The 23,668-nt window shown below is 40.0% G+C and overlaps 1 protein-coding gene across 2 annotated transcripts; it reads right to left on the bottom strand.

The window, feature by feature from the left end:
* Nucleotides 1-220: 220 nt before the first annotated feature.
* kmt5a (lysine methyltransferase 5A) lies at nt 221-23,252 on the bottom strand. Of its 2 annotated transcripts, XM_062958665.1 has the most exons (8): nt 23,163-23,252; nt 18,691-18,881; nt 9,200-9,356; nt 7,504-7,705; nt 7,281-7,368; nt 5,843-5,902; nt 5,342-5,532; nt 221-2,385 (listed from the first exon to the last, which is right to left on the bottom strand). In XM_062958665.1, the coding sequence occupies exons 1-8, from the start codon at nt 23,170-23,172 to the stop codon at nt 2,175-2,177; spliced, it is 1,110 nt and encodes a 369-aa protein (XP_062814735.1). In that variant the 5' UTR covers nt 23,173-23,252; the 3' UTR covers nt 221-2,174. The 2 variants fall into 2 exon arrangements, with proteins under 2 accessions (XP_062814735.1, XP_062814734.1); XM_062958664.1 differs by lacking the exon at nt 23,163-23,252 and having other exon boundaries at nt 18,691-19,110.
* Between the last annotated feature and the right edge of the window lie 416 nt (nt 23,253-23,668).

Below are 23,668 nucleotides of genomic sequence, written 5' to 3'. Positions count from 1 at the left end.
TGTACAAAAAATGGTCTGAAAATGTGGAATCAATATGAAAAACCGACACCGTAGGACTCAATTTTGTTGTGAAATGTCGAAATGTATAGCCAGTGACGACAAACCTGGCAATTAAATTGCAAGTATGGAGATTTGCAAGCCGATAAGACAACCCAATTGAGTCTGGAAAAGTCGGCCAAATCCTAATCCGGAAACACCCAGAGGCAGGAAGAACCAGCAGTTCATGTTTAATAAATATCTCATTTTATTTATTATCTTGTACACAGAAATGCTCTCTTCAAGGTTTATTTTTCTTTGAAAAATACATTACTGAGTTCTGTCCCTGTATCCCGCTTGCTTTGCCCACATTGCTGCTCAAGCATGCACCCAGGAAGACTCCGAACCTTTGGAAAAAATCTCCAAACCTTAGGTAGAAAAGTGACCTTGAGCAGTCACCCACATCCCTTTGTTGGACTACAAGTCCCAGAATCCCACTCGTGAGCATCCTGGGAGTTGTAGTCCAAAGAAGGAACATTTCCAATCTCTGATCTTTGGGGGGAAAAAACAATCCGAAGCAAGGACTCAAGCCACTGCTCTTATTCTGGATTCCCTTCATCTGCTATGGATTAAAAGCAAGGCCTTCAATGGAAAACGATGACCTTACTTGGGGAAGACTTTTAGGGAAGATGACGGAGACAAAGTCCTGTTTTCTCAGGCAAGACGCATCTCAATTCTACTCATGCGCGGGAGGAGGTTACGAATCCTGCAGCGTGGCTCCGTCCGCCAGAGTAAATAAATAATCTTGGTTTTCTCCTAAAAATTTTGTTTCTAAAAAATACCCTATGTACAAGCGCCACCTCCGAAGGCGGCCGCCGGTTCTATAAAAAGCGCCTTATTCTTCCCAAGCCCTGTGTGTTTTTACTCCACGTTATCCGCCCCACCCGTTGCCCTCTTTTCCATTGGCGAGCAGGAAGAAAAATCCACAAAAGCACCGTTCCGACGTTCCAGCTTAACATTTCGAGACAGATCAAATGCCATTTATCGTTTGTAAAAAATATCCAGCCACTTCAATAGCAGAATTCACATCTCAGATTCTCATTTTTTTTTTTTATAAAAAAAGGATGGAAGCACACACACACAAGACAAAGCAAGCTCCATCCAAGGAAGCAGTTGCCAGAAGAAAGCAACACTGGAGGAGCTTGGGGGATTTGGGGAGCTGTAGTCCCCCAAAGGAAGAATCCCAAGCTGAAATCACACCAAATGTTGTGCTGATTATCCATCCCTCAAACCCGGCACGTTTATTGGGGTCTGTATTTCGGAGGATGTTCTTATGGGTCTAACATCACACAATGGTGGAAGCACGGGGATTATAGGCAGAAGAGTCTCAACGCTCAACAATCCCTCTTCCCATTATGGCCTAGAGCTTTAGGGCAACTTTATTCCACAAAATTTGGGGCCAATTTCAGCTCACTGGTCCCAGATTCAAGGGAAGAAGTGCAGAAATCAGGCCAACCAGATAGCTTTTGACCCAATACAACCTTTGAAGTGACCCATTTCCAGCCTTTTAAAGGATTTGATGCACACGGAATAGTAAGCCCAAACGTCCAAATGCAAATTCTGATGATCCGAACAAAGACCAGAAAGGTTCCAAATACCCCAGAGCCCGATGGAAGCCAGCAGAATGTGATTCTGACTACGCCTCCCAGAAACCCCAACAATCTAGGCATGCGAGCCAGGAGATTCTGGGATCTGCAGTCCAGAAAAATAATCCCAAGCTCTGGAAGCAAGCACCTCCCAGCTCAATATTTACAGAATGCATTGAGATGTTTAACGCCCACCCTTTCCAGAACCATTTGCGTTATTATTTCCACCCTCCGCTCCTCAAAGGAGCCAAAGTGTGGCCCACACTCTCTCCCGCAAAATCCCCAAACGGACATCATCAGGAAGCCCTAACAAACCCACCTCTCTCTATGCCAAGGGACAGAAGGGCCGGGAGTCCAGGCCAACCTACCAAACAGCAACGTTCGGGAATCGGGTTCTCGGTCTGCTCAAGGAAAGACATGCGAGCCTGCAACAGGCGCTTGAAATCATCAGGAAGGCGCAGACATTTGGAAGTGATTTACCACGAGAGTTGTAAACAAGGCTATCGAGTCCGCTTTCAAGAAAAAGAAGTCCCATCGAGAGGGGAAGAACGGCTAGTGTTTCAGCCACGGGTGCGCTTCCAGAGACGCTTTGCTCCGATCTCCGTAATCGTACAAGAGTTCTTCGCCCGCTTTGATGTCGCGGGAGGCAACCAAGATGAGGTGCGGGACGCCGTTGATGTCGTGGAGTTTTGTCTGACAGTTGCCACATTTGCTGTGATTGATCAGCCTCCCAAGACGATTGGTTTCTTTTGTGGCGTCCACACTGGATGGGGAGGGGGAATAAGAATATAATATAACAATACGACTTTATTTATATACCACTCTATCGCCTCAAAAGGACTCAGGGCGGTTTCCAACATGTGTTCAAAAACAGTCAATTGTCAGAAACATCAAACAACAAATGGAACATAGCAAACATAATAAAATAACATCATAAACAAAATCTATAAACAGTTTACTGTATATATTCGAGTATAAGCCTAGTTTTTCAGCCCTTTTTTTAAGACTGAAAAAGCCCCCCTCGGCTTATACTGGAGTGAGGGTCCTGGTTGGCTTAGATTTAGGTCAGCTTATACTCGAGAATATATGGTACATTTACTATTTTAATATTATTATTGGTATTACAGTAGAGTCTCACTTATCCAACATTCGCTTATCCAGTGTTCTGGATTATCCAACGCATTTTTGTAATCAATGTTTTCAATACATCGTGATATTTTGGTGCTAAATTCGTAAATACAAAGTGAGAATCTACTGTATTACATTTATTTTTTTCTCTATTATTGTCGCTACTATTACATTTATTTTACTCTATTTTTATTATTATTAATACATTTATTATTTCACTCTGATCTTATTACAGTAGAGTCTCACTTATCCAACATAAACAGGCCAGCAGAACGTTGGATAAGTGAAAATGTTGGAGAATAAGGAGAGATTAAGGAAAGGCCTATTAAGCATCAAATTAGGTTGTGATTTTACAAATTAAGCACCAAAACATCATGTTATACAACAAATTTAACAGAAAAAGTAGTTCAATATGCAGTAATGTTATGTTGTAATTACTGTATTTACGAATTTAGCACCAAAATATCACGATATATTGAAAACATTGACTACAAAAATGCGTTGGATAATCCAGAATGTTGGATAAGCAAGTGTTGGATAAGTGAGACTCTACTGTATTACTATTACAGTAGAGTCTCACTTATGCAACATAAACGGGCCGGCAGAACGTTGGATAAGCAAATATGTTGGAGAATTAAAGAGAAACCTATTAAACATCAAATTAGGTTATGATTTTACAAATTAAGCACCATGTTATACAACAAATTTGACAGAAAAAGTAGTTCAATACGCAGTAATGTTATGTTGCAATTACTGTATTTACGAATTTAGCACCAAAATATCACGATGTATTGAAAACATTGACTACAAAAATGCGTTGGATAATCTAGAACGTTGGCTAAGCGAATGTTGGATAAGTGAGACTCTACTGTATTGCATTTATTATTTTACTCTATTATTACATGTATTATTTCCTGTATTTGTTATTATTATTACATGTATTATTTTACTCTATTATTATTAAAAGGATACATAAGCACATTTACATTGAAGAAGATGAGAATAATGATTGGATCAGAGTTGGACAATCTTATCTCAAATTTGAGGTTTATGTAAATATTCAAAAACATTTAACCTACTGATGCCTCAATTAATGTAATTTTATTGGTTTCTGAAATTTACAACCCTCAGCTTATACTGGAGTCAATGTTTTCCCAGTTTTTTTGTGGTAAAATTAGGTGCCTCGGCTTACACTCGAGTATATACGGGTAGTTAAAAGGAAGTGCAGAAGACAAGCCAACCAAAACATTATTTCCTCTGTCATTTTCAAATGGGACCATTCATAAAATCCAAAACAAACAATGACTACTTCTAATAATTATCATTACAAAATCGCTAACCCAGGCATTGCTGGGTAGCAAAGCTAGGACTGTGTATAATAAAAAATAAGTATCAGTCCAGAGCAGAGTTTACAGCTGGGTGAACAACTTCTCCTGCAACGCTGGTGGACTTTGGCAGTTAAGGAATGCTACTTAATAAGTGAAGAGTCCTTTAAAGCCGAGCTACCCAAACATTTCATGTGGGTGACACACTTTTTTAGACCTGCGTCATTTCTCGACACATTAATTCAGTTTTACTAGCAAATCAGAGGCTAAGAGATACAGATACATCCCCGCCTCGAGCCATTATGAGACGTGAGTAACAAAATATATTATTATTATTACATTATTATTATTATTACATTATTATTATTATTATTATTATTATTATTATTATTATTATTATTATTATTACATTATTATTATGACACAGCAAACAAGATAGATATGCTGGATTTCATATCACAAAATCACAAGTCGAACACTTCCCAAGTGTCTAGGACTGTGTGATGTATTTTCGGATGATGCGCGCAGATCCCAGCAGGGTGGCCTTTTGCAGCTGTATTATTATTATTATTATTATTGACACAACGACATAGTCTGACACAGCAAACAAGATAGATATGCTGGATTTCATATCACAAAATCACCAGTCGAACACTTCCCAAGTGTCTAGGACTGTGTGATGTATTATTATTATTATTATTATTATTATTATTATTATTATTATTATTATTATTATTATTTTATTATGTCACAGCAAACAAGACAGATATGCTGGATTTCGTATCACAAAATCACAAGTCGGACACTTCCCAAGTGTTTAGGACTGTGTGATGTATTTTCGGATGATGCGTGCAGATCCCAGTAGGGTGGCCTTTTGCAGTTGGCAGATCGTAATTTTGTCAATGTCTATTGTTTCCAAATGCCGGCTGAGATCTTTTGGCACGGCACCCAGTGTGCCCATCACCACTGGGACCACCTGCACTGGTTTCTGCCATTATTGTTGTTGTTATTATTATTATTCATAAATTGTGATAACAAAATATATGGGGACCCAATGTAGCTCATGAAAGCCTTTCACGTATATTTTTGAAAATACATGATTTATTGCTTATTTCACATCACACTACACACCTAGGCACAAAAAATGTGCTTTAGAGAGAAGTATTGACTGCTTTTCGTATCTACGGAACTCCGTATGAAGGATGTTTACAAGCACAGCACTACTGAATACAAAGTGACAGTTGTGGATGCAAAATATAAGCTTACCAGTATGTTTTAGTTAGGTATTGAAAGTAGTACATGTAGCAGCCTGTCGAGGGGTCTTGGGCATAAGTAGCTTCTCGTTTCTTAGCGTCCGTGATCTCAATGAGATCCCCATGATATTCAACCACAAAATCGCCCCGATGAAACGGCTTTGTTGCAATCACACCTCGCCCTTTGCCATCAATGAAGTCGATCTGCGGAGAAAATAAAAAGTACAACGTCCTGTTAATGCGCTAAGCTGTTCTTCTGAAACCCTCAAAAGTAGAACACTTTCAGAGTGTTGTTCTTTATTTACTGTCCTGATACTGTCTGGAATTCCAGACAGGAAACCATTAGGGCCAGCTAACACCTCCCAACAAAGGATTCCCCCAGGTAGGAAGCAGCCAGGCTTTGAAGCTGCACGACCACTCGACGTTACTCAAGCTGGCCAATGGTAACATTCACACTTGCCTCCAACAGACACTTAAAACCCTTAATAAAAAAATATATTTTTTAAAATCCTACCTTCATGCCGTCTTCTTTCCCACTTTCTATTAACTCGTCAATCTTCTTCTTCTCTTCAATCTATTAAGAGAGATGGAAACATGAACAGGTAGTCAATAGCAGCACTATTAAAAAATGAACAAACATAAAGCTGCAATTTCCACTCAGTCTGCTGCAATGGAGTTTGAATGGCTTCTTGGTGGAAAATCCACTCTTAAATATATATATATATAACTACCGTATATACTTGAGTATAAGCCGACCCAAATATAAGCTGAGGCACCTAATTTTACCACGAAAAACTGGGAAAACATTGACTCCAGTATAAGCCGAGATACCAATAAAATTACCGTATATACTTGAGTATAAGCCGACCCAAATATAAGCCGAGGCACCTAATTTTACCACAAAAAACTGGGAAAACATTGATTCCAGTATAAGCCGTGATACCAATAAAATTACATTAATTGAGGCATCAGTAGTTTAAATGTTTTTGAATCTTTACATCAAACTGTAATTTAAAATATGACTGTTCAAATCTGATGAAATCATTATTTTCATCTTCTTCAATGTCAATGTGCTTATGTATCCTTTTAATGATAATAGAGTGAAATAATAAATGTAATAATAATAGTAAATGCAGTAAAATAATAAATGTAATAATAAATAGAGTAAAATAATAAATGTATTAATAATAAAAATAGAGTAAAATAAATGTAAAACTAACAACAACAATAGGGTAAAATAATAAATGTAATAATAATAATTAAGAGAGTAAAATAATAAATGTAACAATATCATTTTTTTCTTCCTCTTTTATGACTATCTTTTTTATGCTATTTTTTCTGTCTTTGTTTTCTTGTGTTCTGTCACATACACGTCTATGTTACAAACCAGCTGTTATGGTTTTCGTTGTTTCACCCATTTCCACGACAGTTTCCTTTCCTTCAGTGACACTAATTGTTGCAACTTATTTTCTTGTATAAATATATTTAATAAAAATTTATTTTAAAAAATACCAATAACAATAAAGAAAAATAATAAATATATACTTGAGTATAAGCCGATCTGAATATAAGCCCACCAGGACCCTCACCTGAGTATAAGCCAAGGAGGGTGTTTTTTCAGTCCTAAAAAAGGGCTGAAAAACTAGGCTTATACACAGCCTGGGCTGTGGCGCAGGCTGGAGAGCAAGCCAGCTGCAACCAGCTGCAATGAATCACTCTGACCAGGAGGTCATGAGTTCGAGGCCTGCTCGGAGCCTGTGTTTGTCTTGTCTTTGTCCTATGTTAAAAGGCATTGAATGTCTGCCTATATGTGTAATGTGATCCGCCCTGAGTCCCCTTCGGGGTGGGAAAGAAGGGCGGAATATAAATGCTGCAAATAAATAAATAAATAAGTATATACAGTATATTAAAAAGTACAGAGGTTGTAAGGTTATCAAGAGATGCTATAGTACCTGCAACTCCTTTTTGCTCTTCCGGGAGCTTCTTCTAACAGGATAATAGTCTGTAACCTTTCGGTTCTGTTGCGTTTTCCCTTGGACTCTGAGAAAGACAGAACACGCCATGTCAACGCAAAAGGGGATCTGACTTTGTTGCAACCCAGCATTTCCCCAAATCCCAGCAGTTCCATGGCTATGCCGTCAATGGGATGTCATGGAGTTCTGTACAGGCACTTACTTTCTTCTGGGGCTAGGCTTTGCCTTGGTTCCCTTTTTCGGAGTTTGTGTCTCATTCACAGCATCGGCGGACTTGGAGGACAGAAGCGGCGGAGCTTCTTCGGTTTCTGGCTTTTGCTTGGAGGAAGACGGCTGGGATTCATGGCTGCTCTCCACTTCCGGACACTTGAATTTCACAACGGCACGACCAATGTTTCGTCTACCTGCAAATGATAGGAGTCGGGTGGGAGAAAGAAAGGGAATCCAATGTAAAGGGTTGTCGTTTTGCTCCCACCAAAACAGCAAAACTCCCACTGCAAAGACCTATCTTTTCTATATCATCATGAATTTGAAACTTGTGTCTTGTGTTGACTGCACTGTAGTATCTGTTCTGCATATTTTAATATCTGTATTTTGCAGAAAGACCTGTTAATATGTGTATTTTATATAATAATGTGTTTTAGCTATGTTGTGACCTGCCTCGAGCCACAAGGAGAGGCAGGTAAGTATAATGATAATAATAATAATAATAATAATAATAATAATAATAGACATTGACAAAATTACGATCTGCCAACTGCAAAAGGCCAACTTACTGGGATCTGCGCGCATCATCCGAAAGTACATCACACAGTCGTATAATATACAGTAGAGTCTCACTTATCCAACATAAACAGGCCGGCAGAATGTTGGATAAGCGAATATGTTGGATAATAAGGAGGCATTAAGGATAAGCCTATTAAAAATCAAATTAGGTTATGATTTCACAAATGAAGCACCAAAACATCATGTTAGACAACAAATTTGGCAGAAAAAGTAGTTCAATACACAGTAATGCTATGTAGTAATTACTGTATTTATGAATTTAGCACCAAAATATCACGATATATTGAAAGCATTGACTACAAAAATGCGTTGGATAATCCAGAACGTTGGATAAGTGAGACTCTACTGTAATAATAATAATAATAATAATAATAATAATAATAATAGACATTGGCAAAATTACGATCTGCCAACTGCAAAAGGCCACCCTACTGGGATCTGCGCGCATCATCCGAAAGTACATCACACAGTCGTATAATATAATATATTGTATGTATATATACTTGTAAACCGCCCTGAGTCCCCTTCGGGGTGAGAAGGGCGGGATATAAATGTCGCTAATAAATAAATAATAAATAAATAAAACGGTAATTTAAGATAAGACTGTCCAACTCTGATTAAATCATTGTTCTCATCTTCTTCAATGTAAATATGCTTATGTATCCTTTTAATAATAATAGAGTAAAACAAGAAATGTAATAATAGAGTAAAATAATAAATGCAGTAACAATAATATCAGAGTGAAGAAATAAATGTATTAATAATAATAAAAATAGAGTAAAATCAATGGAATAGTAACAATTATAATAGAGTAAAATGATAAATATAATAACAAATAGAGTAAAATAATAAATGTAATAATGTCAATAATAATAGAGAAAAATAGTAAATGTAGCATATATACTTGAGTGTATGCTGACCCGAATATCAGCCAACCAGTTATAAGCCAAGGGGGGCTTTTTCAGTCCTTAAAAAGGGGCTGAAAAACTCGGCTTATACTCGAGTATATACGGTAATAATTTCTCCTCCTCCCACAACAGATCATACAACATTGGTGCATGTTTACAGCCCACTCCTATCAATCTAGGCAGACCACTGATGCTCCGTCTTACCGTCTCCTTTTCTGCGAGCGTCATTCATCATTTTGCCCTGGCATTTTGCTTCATGATGCGTCGCACAGTTTTCCTCTTGAAGCGGAGGTCGAGTCACGGGAGGTTTGTTAGGGCTCATGTAGGTATAGATTTTCGATTGACAGGCAAATATGTTCTCCTAAAGCAAAGGGACACAAAAGGTTCCGATACCTGGCGGCAGGAGTTCATACGTCCCGAAACCCTTTCGTTCTACACGAGGGGAATTTGGCAGAGACATCACGTTTCAACTATGGGCGAGACTTTAAATTAATATACTATAAACTCACCACATCCCTAAAAGCTAGACTGAATTTAATCAGGAGCAAAATGAATGTTTACATACAGTAGAGTCTTACTTACAACAAACGGATAGAAAAAGTAGTTCAGTACATGATAACGTTATGTAATAATATATAATAATATATAATATATTGTATATACAGTAGAGTCTCACTTATCCAACATAAACGGGCCGGCAGAACCTTGGATAAGCGAATATCTTGGATAATAAGGAGGGATTAAGGAAAAGCCTATTAAACATCAAATTAGGTTAATTACGCACCAAAACATCATGTTATACAACACATTTGACAGAAAAAGTAGTTCAATATGCAGTAATGCTATGTAGTAATTTCTGTATTTACAAATTTAGCACCAAAATATCACGATGTATTGAAAGCATTGACTACAAAAATGCGTTGGATAATCCAGAACGTTGGATAAATGAGTGTTGGATAAGTGAGACTCTACTGTACATGTAATATTAATAATAATATTATGATGTAATACAATGTAGTAATAAATTATAATTCACTATTATAATTGTATATTTATATTACATGAAATATTACTAATAATATTGCAATATAGTCGTATAATATAATATACTGTATGTATATATACATGTAAACCGCCCTGAGTCCCCTTCAGGGTGAGAAGGGTGGGATATAAATGTTGCAAATAAATAATAAATAAATAATAATTACTGTATTTATGAATTTAGCACCAAAATTTCGCAATGTATTGAAAAATTGAATACAAAAACATTGACTACTAAAAGGCAAACTGCGCTGGATAATACAGAACGTTGGATAAGCGAGACTCTACTGTATATGTAAATAAGTAAAATCCTCCAACCATGGAACAAAGCATGGCGGCGATTGGTGTTTACAGTCTCGAAGTGGTTTTGCTGCAGTACAAGCTGCAAGATCCAGAGAGTTAAGATCCAAGGCACAGGAGTATAATTAAATGCGCATCAGCGTCAACAATTTTCTCAAATGTGAATATGCTGCAAATGTGTTTAGACAAGATAGGGAGAGCTCATGTGCCGGAGACAAACATGAGTGTAGATGCTCATGCAACTGATGGAGGATGGCTCTGAATAAGACCAAGACTGAAAAAAAGCCCAGCTAGTCTAGGGATCTGCGTTCCGCAAGAGGGAAGCCAGGAATCCTCCGACGTCAACAATGACAGCAACCACAGAATCATACAACGGCAGAGTTGGAAAGGACCCCACTCGCAAAAGCCATCCAACCTTAGACTCCAAAGACTGTTCCTCTCCCGCTGCATTATTCAGGGCCATGGAGATGAACATACAGTCCCCATTTTGAGTAGGTAGCCATCAGGGAAGGGGATGAAACGCACGGAGGATTTGCACTGCGGGGAAACCTTGTCCTCTTTCCGCACATTTGCCTGAGAGGAAGCCCGCTGAACAGAGTGGGGTTTGACTCCGGAGCAAAACGCTCCCAGGATTGCCGTGCGTTTTCTCCGGACGGACCGGATGGCGGAGGCGCGGATGTGATTCAAGCTGCGGAAATTAATCAGGCAAAATGGAGACGCTCACACCGCCCGCCGTAAGCAGACCAAGCAGGACAAAGAGATCGGCAGCTTGACATTTTTCAAGGGGCAAACATCACCCCCGGGTTTGGGTACGTGCAACGTCAAAGGTAACGGGGAAAGGAACGGTCTGAAAGAAAGGGGGTTTGCGCCCACCACTGTCTGCTTGGCGTGTTCTGAGCACAATGGGAAAAGCCTGGCCCAGAGGCTGCAAAGAGCCCCCAGCAGAAATCATTAGGGCTGCACCAAGCCTTGAGCTGCAGCATCACTTGGGCTGGAAAACGGAGAGTGCCAAGGCTCCCAGGCACAGCACTCCCCATCCCATAGCCTCCCACACAAAGGCTGAGGAGCAGCCCCATCTTCCCTGCTTTGCGGAAGCACAATGCCTAACCTCCCCTGCCCTCCAACTAGGCTCATCCCTCGTTCGAAAACAAAACGGGGGTGACATCCGAAAACAAGAAGGGCAAGGAATCCAGACGAGGCTTGCAGCGTTTCAATCGGTGCTCTCTGCTCGGGGCTGCTTGCCTTCCGCACCCTTCCCAGCTTCACAGGGTTAGTACAAAAGGGTATTTTAAAAGTTGTTTCTGGTCAGCCCTGCCTGTATGTGTGGAAAACTAGGCTCTTGCAACCATTCTAGGAAATGAACCTTTTTTTTTTTGGTTATAAGTTATGTGTCGTAACACTATCTTGCAAAAAGACTCAGTGAGTTTGAGTTGTAGTGGTTTAAATGCTAGACTAGGATTTGCAATCAACCAGGGTTCGAATCCCTGCTTTGGCTCGGAAATCTACTGGGTGACTTTGGGTTTTGGCCAAGAAAAGGAGAGGATCCTATCAGAAGGCTCCTGACAAGAACACAAAACCACCTCCTTTGCTAGTGGGGAGGGAGCTAAAGAAAAGGGACAATAACAATACAAATATGAAAAAGGGCTAAATAAATACAGTAGAGTCTCACTTATCCAAGGTTCTGGATTATCCAAGGCATTTTTGTAGTCAATGTTTTCAATATATCATGATATTTTGGTGCTAAATTCATAAATACGGTAATTACAACATAACATTACTGCGTATTGAACTACTTTTTCTGTCCAATTTGTTGTATAACATGATGTTTTGATGCTTAATTCGTAAAATCATAACCTAATTTGATGTTTAATAGGCTTTTCCTTAATTCCTTATTATCCAAGATATTCACTTATCCAAGGTTCTGCCAGCCCGTTTAGCTTGGATAAGTTAGACTCTACTGTATTAAGATTTCCATTGTATGGTTCACGATGATAGAATTAATAGTGTCATCAACATCCGACAACATGGGCACAAAGAGCTGCCCTCGAGGATTTTGTCAACGGGACAAGAGGCTGCTGTTACCCAGGAAAGAAATGACTTCTGTAATATCACCAATGAGCATTAAACTTAGATTTTGTGGAAGACTGTCGCCCAGAGAGAAACATGTGCACCTTCCGGCTCTTTGGACTCTGGGCTGAATCCAATTCGACAAAACGGGGGAAGAGGAGGATGCATTTCCCAGGTGGAAAAAGCGTGGGATCACAATGCCAATAATTCCGCTTGGGAGGGGCGTTTCAATTTTTCCCCAGAATGGGTGGGAGGGAAATCATGGCTGAAAAAAAATTAAAGGGAACAGATCCCATCCAATCTTTGCCGCCAAGCAGAGGTAATCCTGGTTAGTACTTGAATACGAGGCTAGGTTTCAGAGGACGGAACTGGAAAACATCTCTTTGCCATATTCTTTGCCATAGAAGGCAATATGAAACGCAAAGGGTTGCCATTAAGTTACCAAGTAACTGGAAAGGACAGATGGGAAGGGAATGTGGGCACCTATGGCTCAGCTATAGTTTTTAGCCTTCCCGTTTTTAATCATTTTATGCTGTATGCCGACTTTTATGACTGTTTACTGATGTTGATGTTTTATTGATGCGACATTTGTTTTATTCTCGATATTTGTTTTATTGTTTTATTGCTGCTGTTGTATTGTTGTCGGGCATGGCCCCATGTAAGCCGCTCCGAGTCCCCCCGGGGAGATGGGGCGGGGTATAAAAATAAAGTTATATTATTATAATATATATAGCTATAGGGTCAGCCATTTCCCACTCCTGCTTTATGGAAGAAGAGCTCATCCTCGCATCTATCTCCAGGCTGGAGGAGAGAAAGGATTAATGCTTGCAAGCCTAGAGTGTCAATGCAGGTCACTGCAGCAAATACGGAGATTAGGAGTCACAATCTGGCTTCCAATATTGTACCGTATATACTCGAGTATAAGTCAATTTTTTCAGCCCCTGTTTAGGACTGAAAAAGCCCCCCTCGGCTTATACTCGGGTGAGGGTCCTGGTTGGCTTATATTTGGGTCAGCTTATACTCGAGTATATATGCTACATTCATTATTTTTCTCTATTATTATTGATATTATTACATTTATTATTTTATTCTTATTATTATTATATTTATTATTTTATGCAATTATTATTGTTGCCATTACATTTTACTCTATTTTTATTATTATTAATACATTTATTATTTCGCTCAGATATTGTTATTACATTTATTATTTTACTCCATTTATTATTACATTTATTATTTCACTGCATTTATTATTATCGTTACATTTATTATTTTATGCTATTATTATTGTTACCATTACATTTTACTCTATTTTTATTATTATTAATACATTTATTATTTCACTCTGATATTATTGTTATTTACATTTATTATTTCACTCCATTTATTATTACATTTATAATTTCACTGCATTTATCATTATTGTTACATTTATTATTTTACTCTATTATTATTAATAGGCTTTTCCTTGATCAGTCCTTATAATCCAAGATATTCGCTTATCCAAGCTTCTGCTGGCCCGTTTAGCTTGGATTAGTGAGACTCTACTGTAATTTGATTTTTAATAGGCTTTTCCTTAATTCCTCCTTATTATCCAAGATATTTGCTTATCCAAGCTTCTGCCGGCCCATTTAGCTTAGATAAGTGAGACTCTACTGTATTCAAATAGAAGACTGTGACCCCTTATTGAAAATATATTATCTGAGAAATGATTTTGAAAGACGAATAGAGGAAAAGTATTGCACTGTATGCAACAAACACTCGCAAATGTATGTATATTTGAATGAATTACAATAAATAAAGATATAAAGAAAAACATCAAGGGAAAAAAAACATTTGTCTTGTTGTTCTTGGCCTGTGTTACCCGAGAACCGAAGAATACACAAACTTGCGGAGAACAGTCGGGCTGAGATAGCATCGGAGACACCAGGGTTTAATCTAATCCTAACCTGAAAGGGACGGGCTCATTGTAATTGCCATGCGATCTAGGTGGGAACTTGACTCCCCGCTCCTGTCAACAGCCATCCTTAGGAAGAAAGAAGAGGCCGGGAGCAAGGAGACAAGAAAGGAGAGGTCACGTTGGGAGACTATCGTCCCTGCATCCTCTATGGCCAGTGGCTGACCTCAGCCCAGGGGTCCCCAAACTAAGGCCGGATGCGGCCCTCCAAGGTCATTTACCTGGCCCCCGCCCTCAGTTTTATAATATAATATTTTTATATCAGTTTTAATAATATAATATAGTGTATCTATATATATAAAAGAGTGATGGCATCAGGGCAGCGGACAAAACAACAAAACTACAGGCCCCCCAACCTCGAAATTTGACAACACAACCCATCATCCACGGCTCTAGGTTGATACAACAAAAAGAAAAGAAAAATGAAGTCCTAATTACAGGGAGAGGAATAATAGTTTTTATCCAATTGCTGCCAGTTAGAAGTCTAAGCTCCGCGCACTTGGTCTCCTAGCAACCGACTCAGCCCAGGGGACAGGCAGAGTTGGGCTTCACTTAGGCCACTTCCACGGATTATCTAAAGCCCCAGCTTCTGCCAACCCAGAAGTTCGAAAACATGCAAATGAGAGTAGATGAATAGGTACTGCTCCAGCAAGAAGGTAACGGCGCTCCATGCAGTCATGATGGTCACATGACCTTGGAGGTGTCTATGGACAATGCCGGCTCTTCGGCTTAGAAATGGAGATGAGCCCCAACCCCCAGAGTCAGACACGACTGGACTTAATGTCAGGGGAAAACCTTTACCCTGTACCTTAACTACCACCAATACCTCAATATAGTACTTTATTTCCCATACCACCATACTTCGCCACAGCAACGCGTGGCCGGGCACAGCTAGTATACATATAATATTGATAATAAGCTTATGTTATACAATATAATACTAATAGTAATACCATATAATAATATTAATTATATGTTATATATTGCATATTATATAATAGTATAGTGGTATAGTTCAGTATAGTAATATATAATGCTAATATTGTGTTATGCTAATAATATAATATATTGTATGTACACACAGCTGCTCTGAGTCCACTTCAGGGTGAGAAGGGTGGGATATAAATGTAGTAAATAAATGCAGTAAATAAATAATTAATTTTAGACTTAGGCTCGGCCAAAGTCTGACATGACTTGAAGGCACACAACAACAACAACAACAATCCTAATTAACTTGACTATCTCATTGGCCAGTAGCAGGCCCACACTTTCCATTGAAATCCTGATAGGTTTATCTTGGTTAAAATTGTTTTCATTTTTAAATATTGTATTTTTTTGTGTTGTTATTGTTGCACTACAAATAAGACATGTGCAGTATGCATAGGAATTTGTTTGTATTTTTTTTTCAAATGATAATTCGGCCCCTCCACAGTCTGAGGGATTGTGGACCGGCCCTCTGCTTAAAAAGTTTGGGGACCCCTGCCTTAGCCACTCGTCTGTCAAATGGGAAAGGAGGCAAGCTGGCTGAATGCATTGCCAGGAGTCACAGAAGGAGCACAAGCTGAAACTGAAAGTCCTGTACTTTGCTCGGCTTTTAAAGAGCCACATAAATGCGGAAAAGCACAAGAGATGCTCTTTTAGAGCCCACTGAATGAGAGAAACAGTTCCAAATATTGATGTTTTCTAGTACACAGCTTTTGGTGTTTTGTTTTGATCCAGCTTTTCGGGTTTGTTCCTGCTGCTCAGACAGAGAGAAACTAGGGCTGGGATTCAAACCTCTGCTGGAAAACAAGCCCAACATTTAGACCTACTATGCTGCGTTATGTACAAATAATGATTATTAGGGTTAAGATGGACGGCATGCGAAGACCCAGAAGGTGGCGGAGGGCCCTTCCATACAGCCATATAATAATAATAATAATAATAATAATAATAATAATAATAATAATAATAATAATAATCTATATATATAAAAGAGTGATGGCATCAGGGCAGCAGACAAAACAACAAAACTACAGCCCCCCAACTTCGAAATTTGACAACACAACCCATCATTCACGGCTCTAGGTTGATACAAAGAAAAGAAAAGAAAAATAAAGTCCTAATTAGAGGGAGAGGAATAATTGTTTTTATCCAATTGCTGCCAGTTAGAAGTCTAAGCTCCGTCCACTTGGTCTCCTAGCAACCGACTCAGCCCAGGGGACAGGCAGAGTTGGGCTTCACTTAGGCCACTTCCACGGATTATCTAAAGCCCCAGCTTCTGCCAACCCAGAAGTTCGAAAACATGCAAATGAGAGTAGATGAATAGGTACTGCTCCAGCAAGAAGGTAACAGCGCTCCATGCAGTCATGCCTGCCACATGACCTTGGAGGTGTCTATGGACAATGTCGGCTCTTCGGCTTAGAAATGGAGATGAGCCCCAACCCCCAGTCAGACACGACTGGACTTAATATCAGGGGAAAACCTTTACCCTTGACCTTAACTACCACCAATTCCTCAATACTTTATTTCCCATACCACCAGACTTCGCCACAGCAACGCGTGGCCGGGCACAGCTAGTAATAATAATAATACTTTATTTTTATACCCCGCCTCCATCTCCCTGAAGGGTCTTGGGGCGGCTTACAGCCTACTGGCTGTTAGGAATGGGCGAGTTGGAGTCCAAAACACCTGGAGGGAGGGCCCAAGTTGGCCCAGGCATGCACTAGAGCATGGATCCACTTATAACATGCTATGCTAGTTATATATATATATATACACACACACACATACATAATATAATTTACAATAATATATAATAATTATAACACATTGTATATACATATATTCATAATATTATATTGTAATACGATATAATATGAATAAAATATAAGAATATTAATTATATATTATATTTTACATGTCTTACTACTAATAATATTACAATACAGTAGAGTCTCACTTATCCAAGCCTCGCTTATCTAAGCCTCTGGATAATCCAAGCCATTTTTGTGGTCAATGTTTTCAATATATCATGATATTTTGGTGCTAAATTTGTAAATACAATAATTACAACATAACATTACTGCGTATTGAACTACTTTTTCTGTCAAATGTGTTGTAGAACATGATGTTTTGGTGCTTAATTTGTAAAATCATAACCTAATTTGATGTTTAATAGGCTTTTCCTTAATCCCTCCTTATTATCCAAGATATTTGCTTATCCAAGCTTCTGCCGGCCCGTTTAGCTTGGATAAGTGAGACTCTACTGTATATTGATATAGTACAATATAGTAATGTATTGCCAGTATTGTACTATGCTAATACAGTAGAGTCTCACTTATCCAACATAAACAGGCCGGCAGAATGTTGGATAAGCGAATATATTGGATAATAAGGAGGCATTAAGGAAAAGGCTATTAAACATCAAATTAGGTTATGATTTTACAAATTAACCACCAAAACATCATGTTAGACAACAAATTTGGCAGAAAAAGTAGTTCAATACGGAGTAATGCTATGTAGTAATTACTGTATTTATGAATTTAGCACCAAAATATCACGATATATTGAAAACATTGACTACAAAAATGCGTTGGATAATCCAGAACGTTGGATAAGCGAGTGTTGGATAAGTGAGACTCTACTGTAATATAATGTATTGTATGCAAATTTAATTTGTAAGCCACTCTGAGTCCCCTTCGGGGTGAGAAGGGTGGCATATACAGTAGAGTCTCACTTATCCAACATAAACGGGCCAGCAGAACGTTGGATAAGTGAATATGTTGGATAATAAGGAGAGATTAAGGAGAAGCCTATTAAACATCAAATTAGGTTATGATTTTACAAATTAAGCACCAAAACATCATGTTATACAAATTTGGCAGAAAACAAATTTGGCAGAAAAGTAGTTCAATGTGCGGTAATGCTACATAGTAATTACTGTATTTACTAATTTCGCACCAAAATATCATGATATATTTAAAACATTGACTACAAAAATGCGTTGGATAATCCAGAATGTTGGATAAGCGAATGTTGGATAAGTGAGACTCTACTGTAAATGTAGCAAATAATAATCATGATAAATCCGGTTTCTGCCTCCTGCAGAATTCTGGGGTTTGTAGTTTGGTGAGGTGTTTCAAGTCCCCTCGCTAAAGTGGCTTTAAAGTGGATCCTGTGAAGTGGGGAAGGCCTCGAAAGGTGTCTGGAGGCGGGTGGCCATCTGCCGGGAGGGCTTGGCTTGTGGCCTGGCCGGGGCTGAGAGCGCCCCCTGGCGGCCTTGCTCCGCCGCGCAGCGCAGCGCTCCCCTCTCCCCCAGAGGCGGCGACCAAGGCCCCTGACTTACCCCGTTGAGCCTGGGCTTGGCGGGCCCGCGCGAGGGCTTCTCGGCGGCGGCGGGCTCTGCGGCGGAGAGGGCTGGGGCTGGCTCCGGCCCTGGCGCTGCCTGGCCCGCCTGCTCCTGGGCGCTGCCTTGGGGGGCCCGGGGCACCATCCCCGTCCTCTTCCTCCTCCTCCGGCCGCCTCCTCCTCCGGCTCCTGCGGGGAGAGAGAGGGGCGCGTCGGGGGCTGTGCTGGGGGCGGCGGGGGGCGCGGGCGGGAGGGCCGGAGCCGGCGGGGCGGCGGGGGCTGGCGGCCGGGGGCGCGGAGGGGCCCTGCTCGCCTTCATGGCCGCCCTCGAGCCCCTGCCCGTCCGCTCTGCCCCGCCGCCCTCGCCCTCGCCGCCACGACGACCGCCGCCGCCGCCGCCGCCGCCATTGTGACGTCGGCCACGCTCTCGCCCAACCCTCCCCCGCTCCCGACTTGGCCCTCTCTCTCTCTCGCTCTCTCTCTCTCTCCCTGCCCTCGCTCCTGATTCAAACAACAACACACACACACACACTACAGTCTGGCCATCAGTCGGGAGGGCTCGGGTGGTGCCACCAGTCGAATATCAATCCAGAATATGCGTCGCAAGCGCGGTTGGTGGGGACACGAGACAGGGCCTTCTCTGTGGTGGCCCCCCGACTCTGGAACACCCTCCCCAAGGATCTCAGACAGGCCCCGACATTGGCAGTCTTCAGAAAGAACTTGAAGACCTGGCTGTTCCAATGTTCCAGATTAATAGGAAATCTCCAATACCAAGTCCCATAAGCACTTTATTAGAACTAAGATCACATATCGCACTCTGCACTTGCCCTAGAAGCCTTATATATCACCTGTCACATCAGCACTTTTAATCTTGTACCCATTACTCTGGCCCGGCCCAGTTCTATTGTGTTTTAGCGTATTGTTTATTGCTTGTTGTTTATACTGTTTTAATTGTTTTAATTTGCCTTTTGTTTTGTATTGTTATATTGTGTGTTTAGGCCTTGGCCTTTGTAAGCTGCATCGAGTCCTTCGGGAGATGCTAGCGGGGTACAAATAAAGTTTAATAATAATAATAATAATAATAATAATATCCCACAAGGCTTGCTTTGGGCCCTTCCACACAGCCGGATAACCCAGACAGGCCCTATATCCCAGGTTTTCTGCTATATGAAATCTGCTATATGAAATCTGCTATTAAATGACATTTTTATCTTGTATTGTTGTTTATATTGATATATTGTATTATTGTTTTATCTTTTTATATTGTGATTGTATTGTGTTGCTTATATTTTGTTCTTATGTTGTTTGGGCCACTGCCCCATGTAAGCCGCCCCGAGTCCCCGTGGGGAGATGGTGGCGGGATATAAATAAAGTTTTATTATTATTATTATTATTATTATTATTATTATTATTATTATTATAATATACAGTAGTCTCTCACTTATCCAACATAAACTGGCCAGCAGAACATTGGATAAGCGAATATGTTGGATAATAAGGAGAGATTAAGGAGAAGCCTATTAAACATCAAATTAGGTTATGATTTTACAAATTAAGCACCAAAACATCATGTTACACAACAAATTTGACAGAAAAAAGTAGTTCAATACGCAGTAATGCTGTGTAGTAATTACTGTATTTACGAATTTCGCACCAAAATACCATGATATATTGAAAACATTGACTACAAAAATGGCTTGGATAATCCAGAAGCTTGGATAAGCGAGGCTTGGATAAGTGAGACTCTACTGTAATTGTATTGTTTTACCTTGTTTATTTATTTATTTATTTCCATCATTTCTATCCCGCCCTTCTTACCCGAAGGGACTCAGGGCGGCTTACAAAACTGGCAGAATTCGAATAATAATGTACTAATAATGTATTGTTATGCTGCTATGTAATGTATGTGTCGTTTTTATGATTGGAAACTGCCCTGAGTCCCATCCGGGAGATAGGGCAGTATATAAATAAAGTTTTATTATTATTATTATTATTATTATTATTATTATTATTATTATTATTATATGAGTCCACGCTGCCAGATAATCCAGGATAAATAGAAAACCTGGGATCAGATCCTGGGATATAGGGCCTGTCTGGAAGGGGCCCCAAAATATCAATCCAGAAAATCCCACAAGACTTGCTTTGGACTGGGTTCGGTCAGGGCCCTTCCACACAGCCATACAACTCAGAATATCAAGGCCAATGATTTATTTACATACTGTATTTATCACATTGACTGTATTTGTACCCTGCTCTATCTCAAGCCACTTCCACATCGGCAATCATTCAACGACCCATTAAGATAAGATCAATAAAATAATAATAATAATAATAATACAGCATATAGATCTTGTTTGCTGTATCATACTATGTCTTTGTGTCAATAATAATAACTTTATTTATACCCCGCCACCATCTCCCAGAAGGATTCAGGTCGGCACACAGCACATACAAAGTGCCACAACATAAATAGAATTATATACTGTGTTAAATCATGAAAATCATAAACCACTAGCATATAAATACATATATAAGCTGTTCAAACATTACACATAGACCAAAAATCATAACCCAGAAGCTGTTCCAATCACAATGCCATTCATTTCATAACTGCCTATAGCCCTGGAGCTGATAATCTGCAAGATCTGCTTTAAACTGGAATATATAAAGGCCCTTCCACACCGCCATATAACCCAGAATATCAAGGCCGATAATCCACAAGATAAAATCTGTTTTGGACTGGATTATATGGCAGTGTAGACTCATAGAATCCAGTTCAAAACAGATAATGTAGATTATCTGTTTTGATCATCTGGATTATATGGCAGTTATTGAGGTTACTGAATATTATTGAACCACAAATCCCATCCAGTCTCAGAGAGAGGAGCGTAATACATTCATCATCATTATCATCATCATATTTTGATGATCTGCCCTGCAGGCTACAAGACATTTTAACGCCGGGCATCCCATCCACAATTAGTATTTTATTATGATTATTTTGATTATTCGTGTCAGGCACCCCATCCACAAGCTTTGGATCTCAATGTCTTTGCACTACAGTCTTCAGGTACCAAAATGTTGAGTGTAAGTTACATTGGTTGAGCATCTACCCCCCCCCCCCCACACACACACACACACAACAGCACCCCATTGAGCTGAATTATATGGCAGTGTAGACTCGTATACTCCAGTTCAATGCAGTGCAATCTGAAGTATATGAGTCTACTACACTGACCATTACGATGCAGTTCAAACTGCCACTTTCCTGCAACTGCCACTTTCCTGGCCCAATTTCGTAAGGAGAGAATACTACTTTGGGTCCTGGTAACGGGAAGGGCCATCTCTCTCTTGATGAGCCTGTTTTTAACAGTATTTTAATATTTTTATCTTCCACAACAGATACAATTGATTTAGATCATTTTAATACTTATTCTATTTTAATACAGTAGAGTCTCACTTATCCAACATAAATGGGCCGGCAGAATGTTGGATAAGTGAATATGGATAAAAAGGAGGGATTAAGAAAAAAGCCTATTAAACATCAAAACAGGTTATGATTTTACAAATGAAGCACCAAAACATCATGTTATACAACAAATTTGACAGAAAAAGTAGTTCATTACACATTAATGCTATGTAGTAATTACTGTATTTACGAATTTAGCACCAAAATATCACAATGCATTGAAAACATTGACTACAAAAATGTGTTGAATAATCTAGAACGTTGGATAAGTGAGACTCTACTGTACATGTACATTGTTTTAATTTGCATTGTGTCATATTTTTTTCAGAATCCCTACTGGGATAAAGATGCATGTACACTAAATAAATCAGTAATTTCATGCAATTTGAATGTTGGGCCTTCTGTCTCCTGAAGCAAATGGGATTGGCTTGAGGTATGTTTGTGGGTGCTTGAGGGCCACCAACCGCCTCTTCCCATCCAATCCAGTCCAAGCCCCTGGCATGCAGGAAAACACAATCAAAGCCTTCCCGGCAGATGGCCATCTGAAGCTCAGCTCAATTTCAGTGCTAAAATTAACATCTTCTGGCCCATTTGCCTGCTGTTTTTTTTTTTAATCTATAAGGAAAGTCCTATGTTGGGCTAATGCTAATGAAGGAAATAGGGGGCATCTACACTATAGAATTAATGCAGTTTGACACCGCTTTAACTGTCAGGTCTCAATGCTATGGAATCATGGGATTTGAAAATTAGTTAGGCACTGGCATTCTTCGGCAGAGAAACTACAGCTTCTACAATCCCATACTACTGAATCATAACAGTCAAAGTGGTGTCAAACTGCATTAATACTGCAGTGTAGATGCACCACATCCTCTCAATCCTATGGCCCAGACTATGCTACAAGCCTCCAAGATCCTGGATCAGTTTAACGCCAAGAAGCAGAACCCACTTCTTCCAGCCCATAATAGTCCCTAAAACAAAGGAGGAGGAGGAGGAATTACCTTTAGCCATTATTTGCGAGTTGGAAAACTGAGCCGGGTTCCCACGTATCACTCAAACCCGCAGGACTTCTTTTTTTGTATTTTTTTGACAATCTACAGCAAGGGAGGAAAAGGACCCGCCCCCTAATGTTACCAACCGCTCCTAAAAAGATACAGCCGAGCCCTTTCCCGTTCCCTGATTGGTCTCCCGCCCCCTGCCGCTCATGCATCCCTGGCCTCTGATTGGACAAAGATTAAAGAGCCTCGCTTCGGCTTGTTTGTACTGGACTTGATGCTCAGAGCAGCTGCCCGAGGAGCGTTTCAAACGAGCGCTCGGACGCCGCTGATTGGCCGGTGGGGAGACGAGCGGCGCTGTGATTGGATGAGAGCGGAGGCAGCTCTTCCTCCTCAGGGTTTGGGCTGCGCCACGTGGAGGGGATTCGTCTCCAACCCTCCTTATGTGGACTTTTGGCAATTTATATTGCCACATGATGCAGTTTGAAACTGGATTATATAGTCAGTGTAGA

This window comes from Anolis carolinensis, chromosome X, assembly GCF_035594765.1.
Source record: "Anolis carolinensis isolate JA03-04 chromosome X, rAnoCar3.1.pri, whole genome shotgun sequence".
Classification (NCBI taxonomy): Eukaryota; Metazoa; Chordata; class Lepidosauria; order Squamata; family Dactyloidae; genus Anolis; species Anolis carolinensis.
This window is presented reverse-complemented; position numbering and strand designations above follow the sequence as displayed.

Bases quoted from the DNA above. Each gene is read 5' to 3' on its own strand.
- kmt5a (XM_062958664.1), bottom strand. From the start codon at position 19,011: ATGAAGGCGAGCAGGGCCCCTCCGCGCCCCCGGCCGCCAGCCCCCGCC. The intron at 7,706-9,199 runs GTAAGACGGAGC...TATCATTTGCAG, and splicing joins CGCTCGCAGAAAAGGAGACG to GTAGACGAAACATTGGTCGT. The intron at 2,386-5,341 runs GTAAGCTTATAT...CTCCCCATCCAG, and splicing joins TACCTAACTAAAACATACTG to TGTGGACGCCACAAAAGAAA.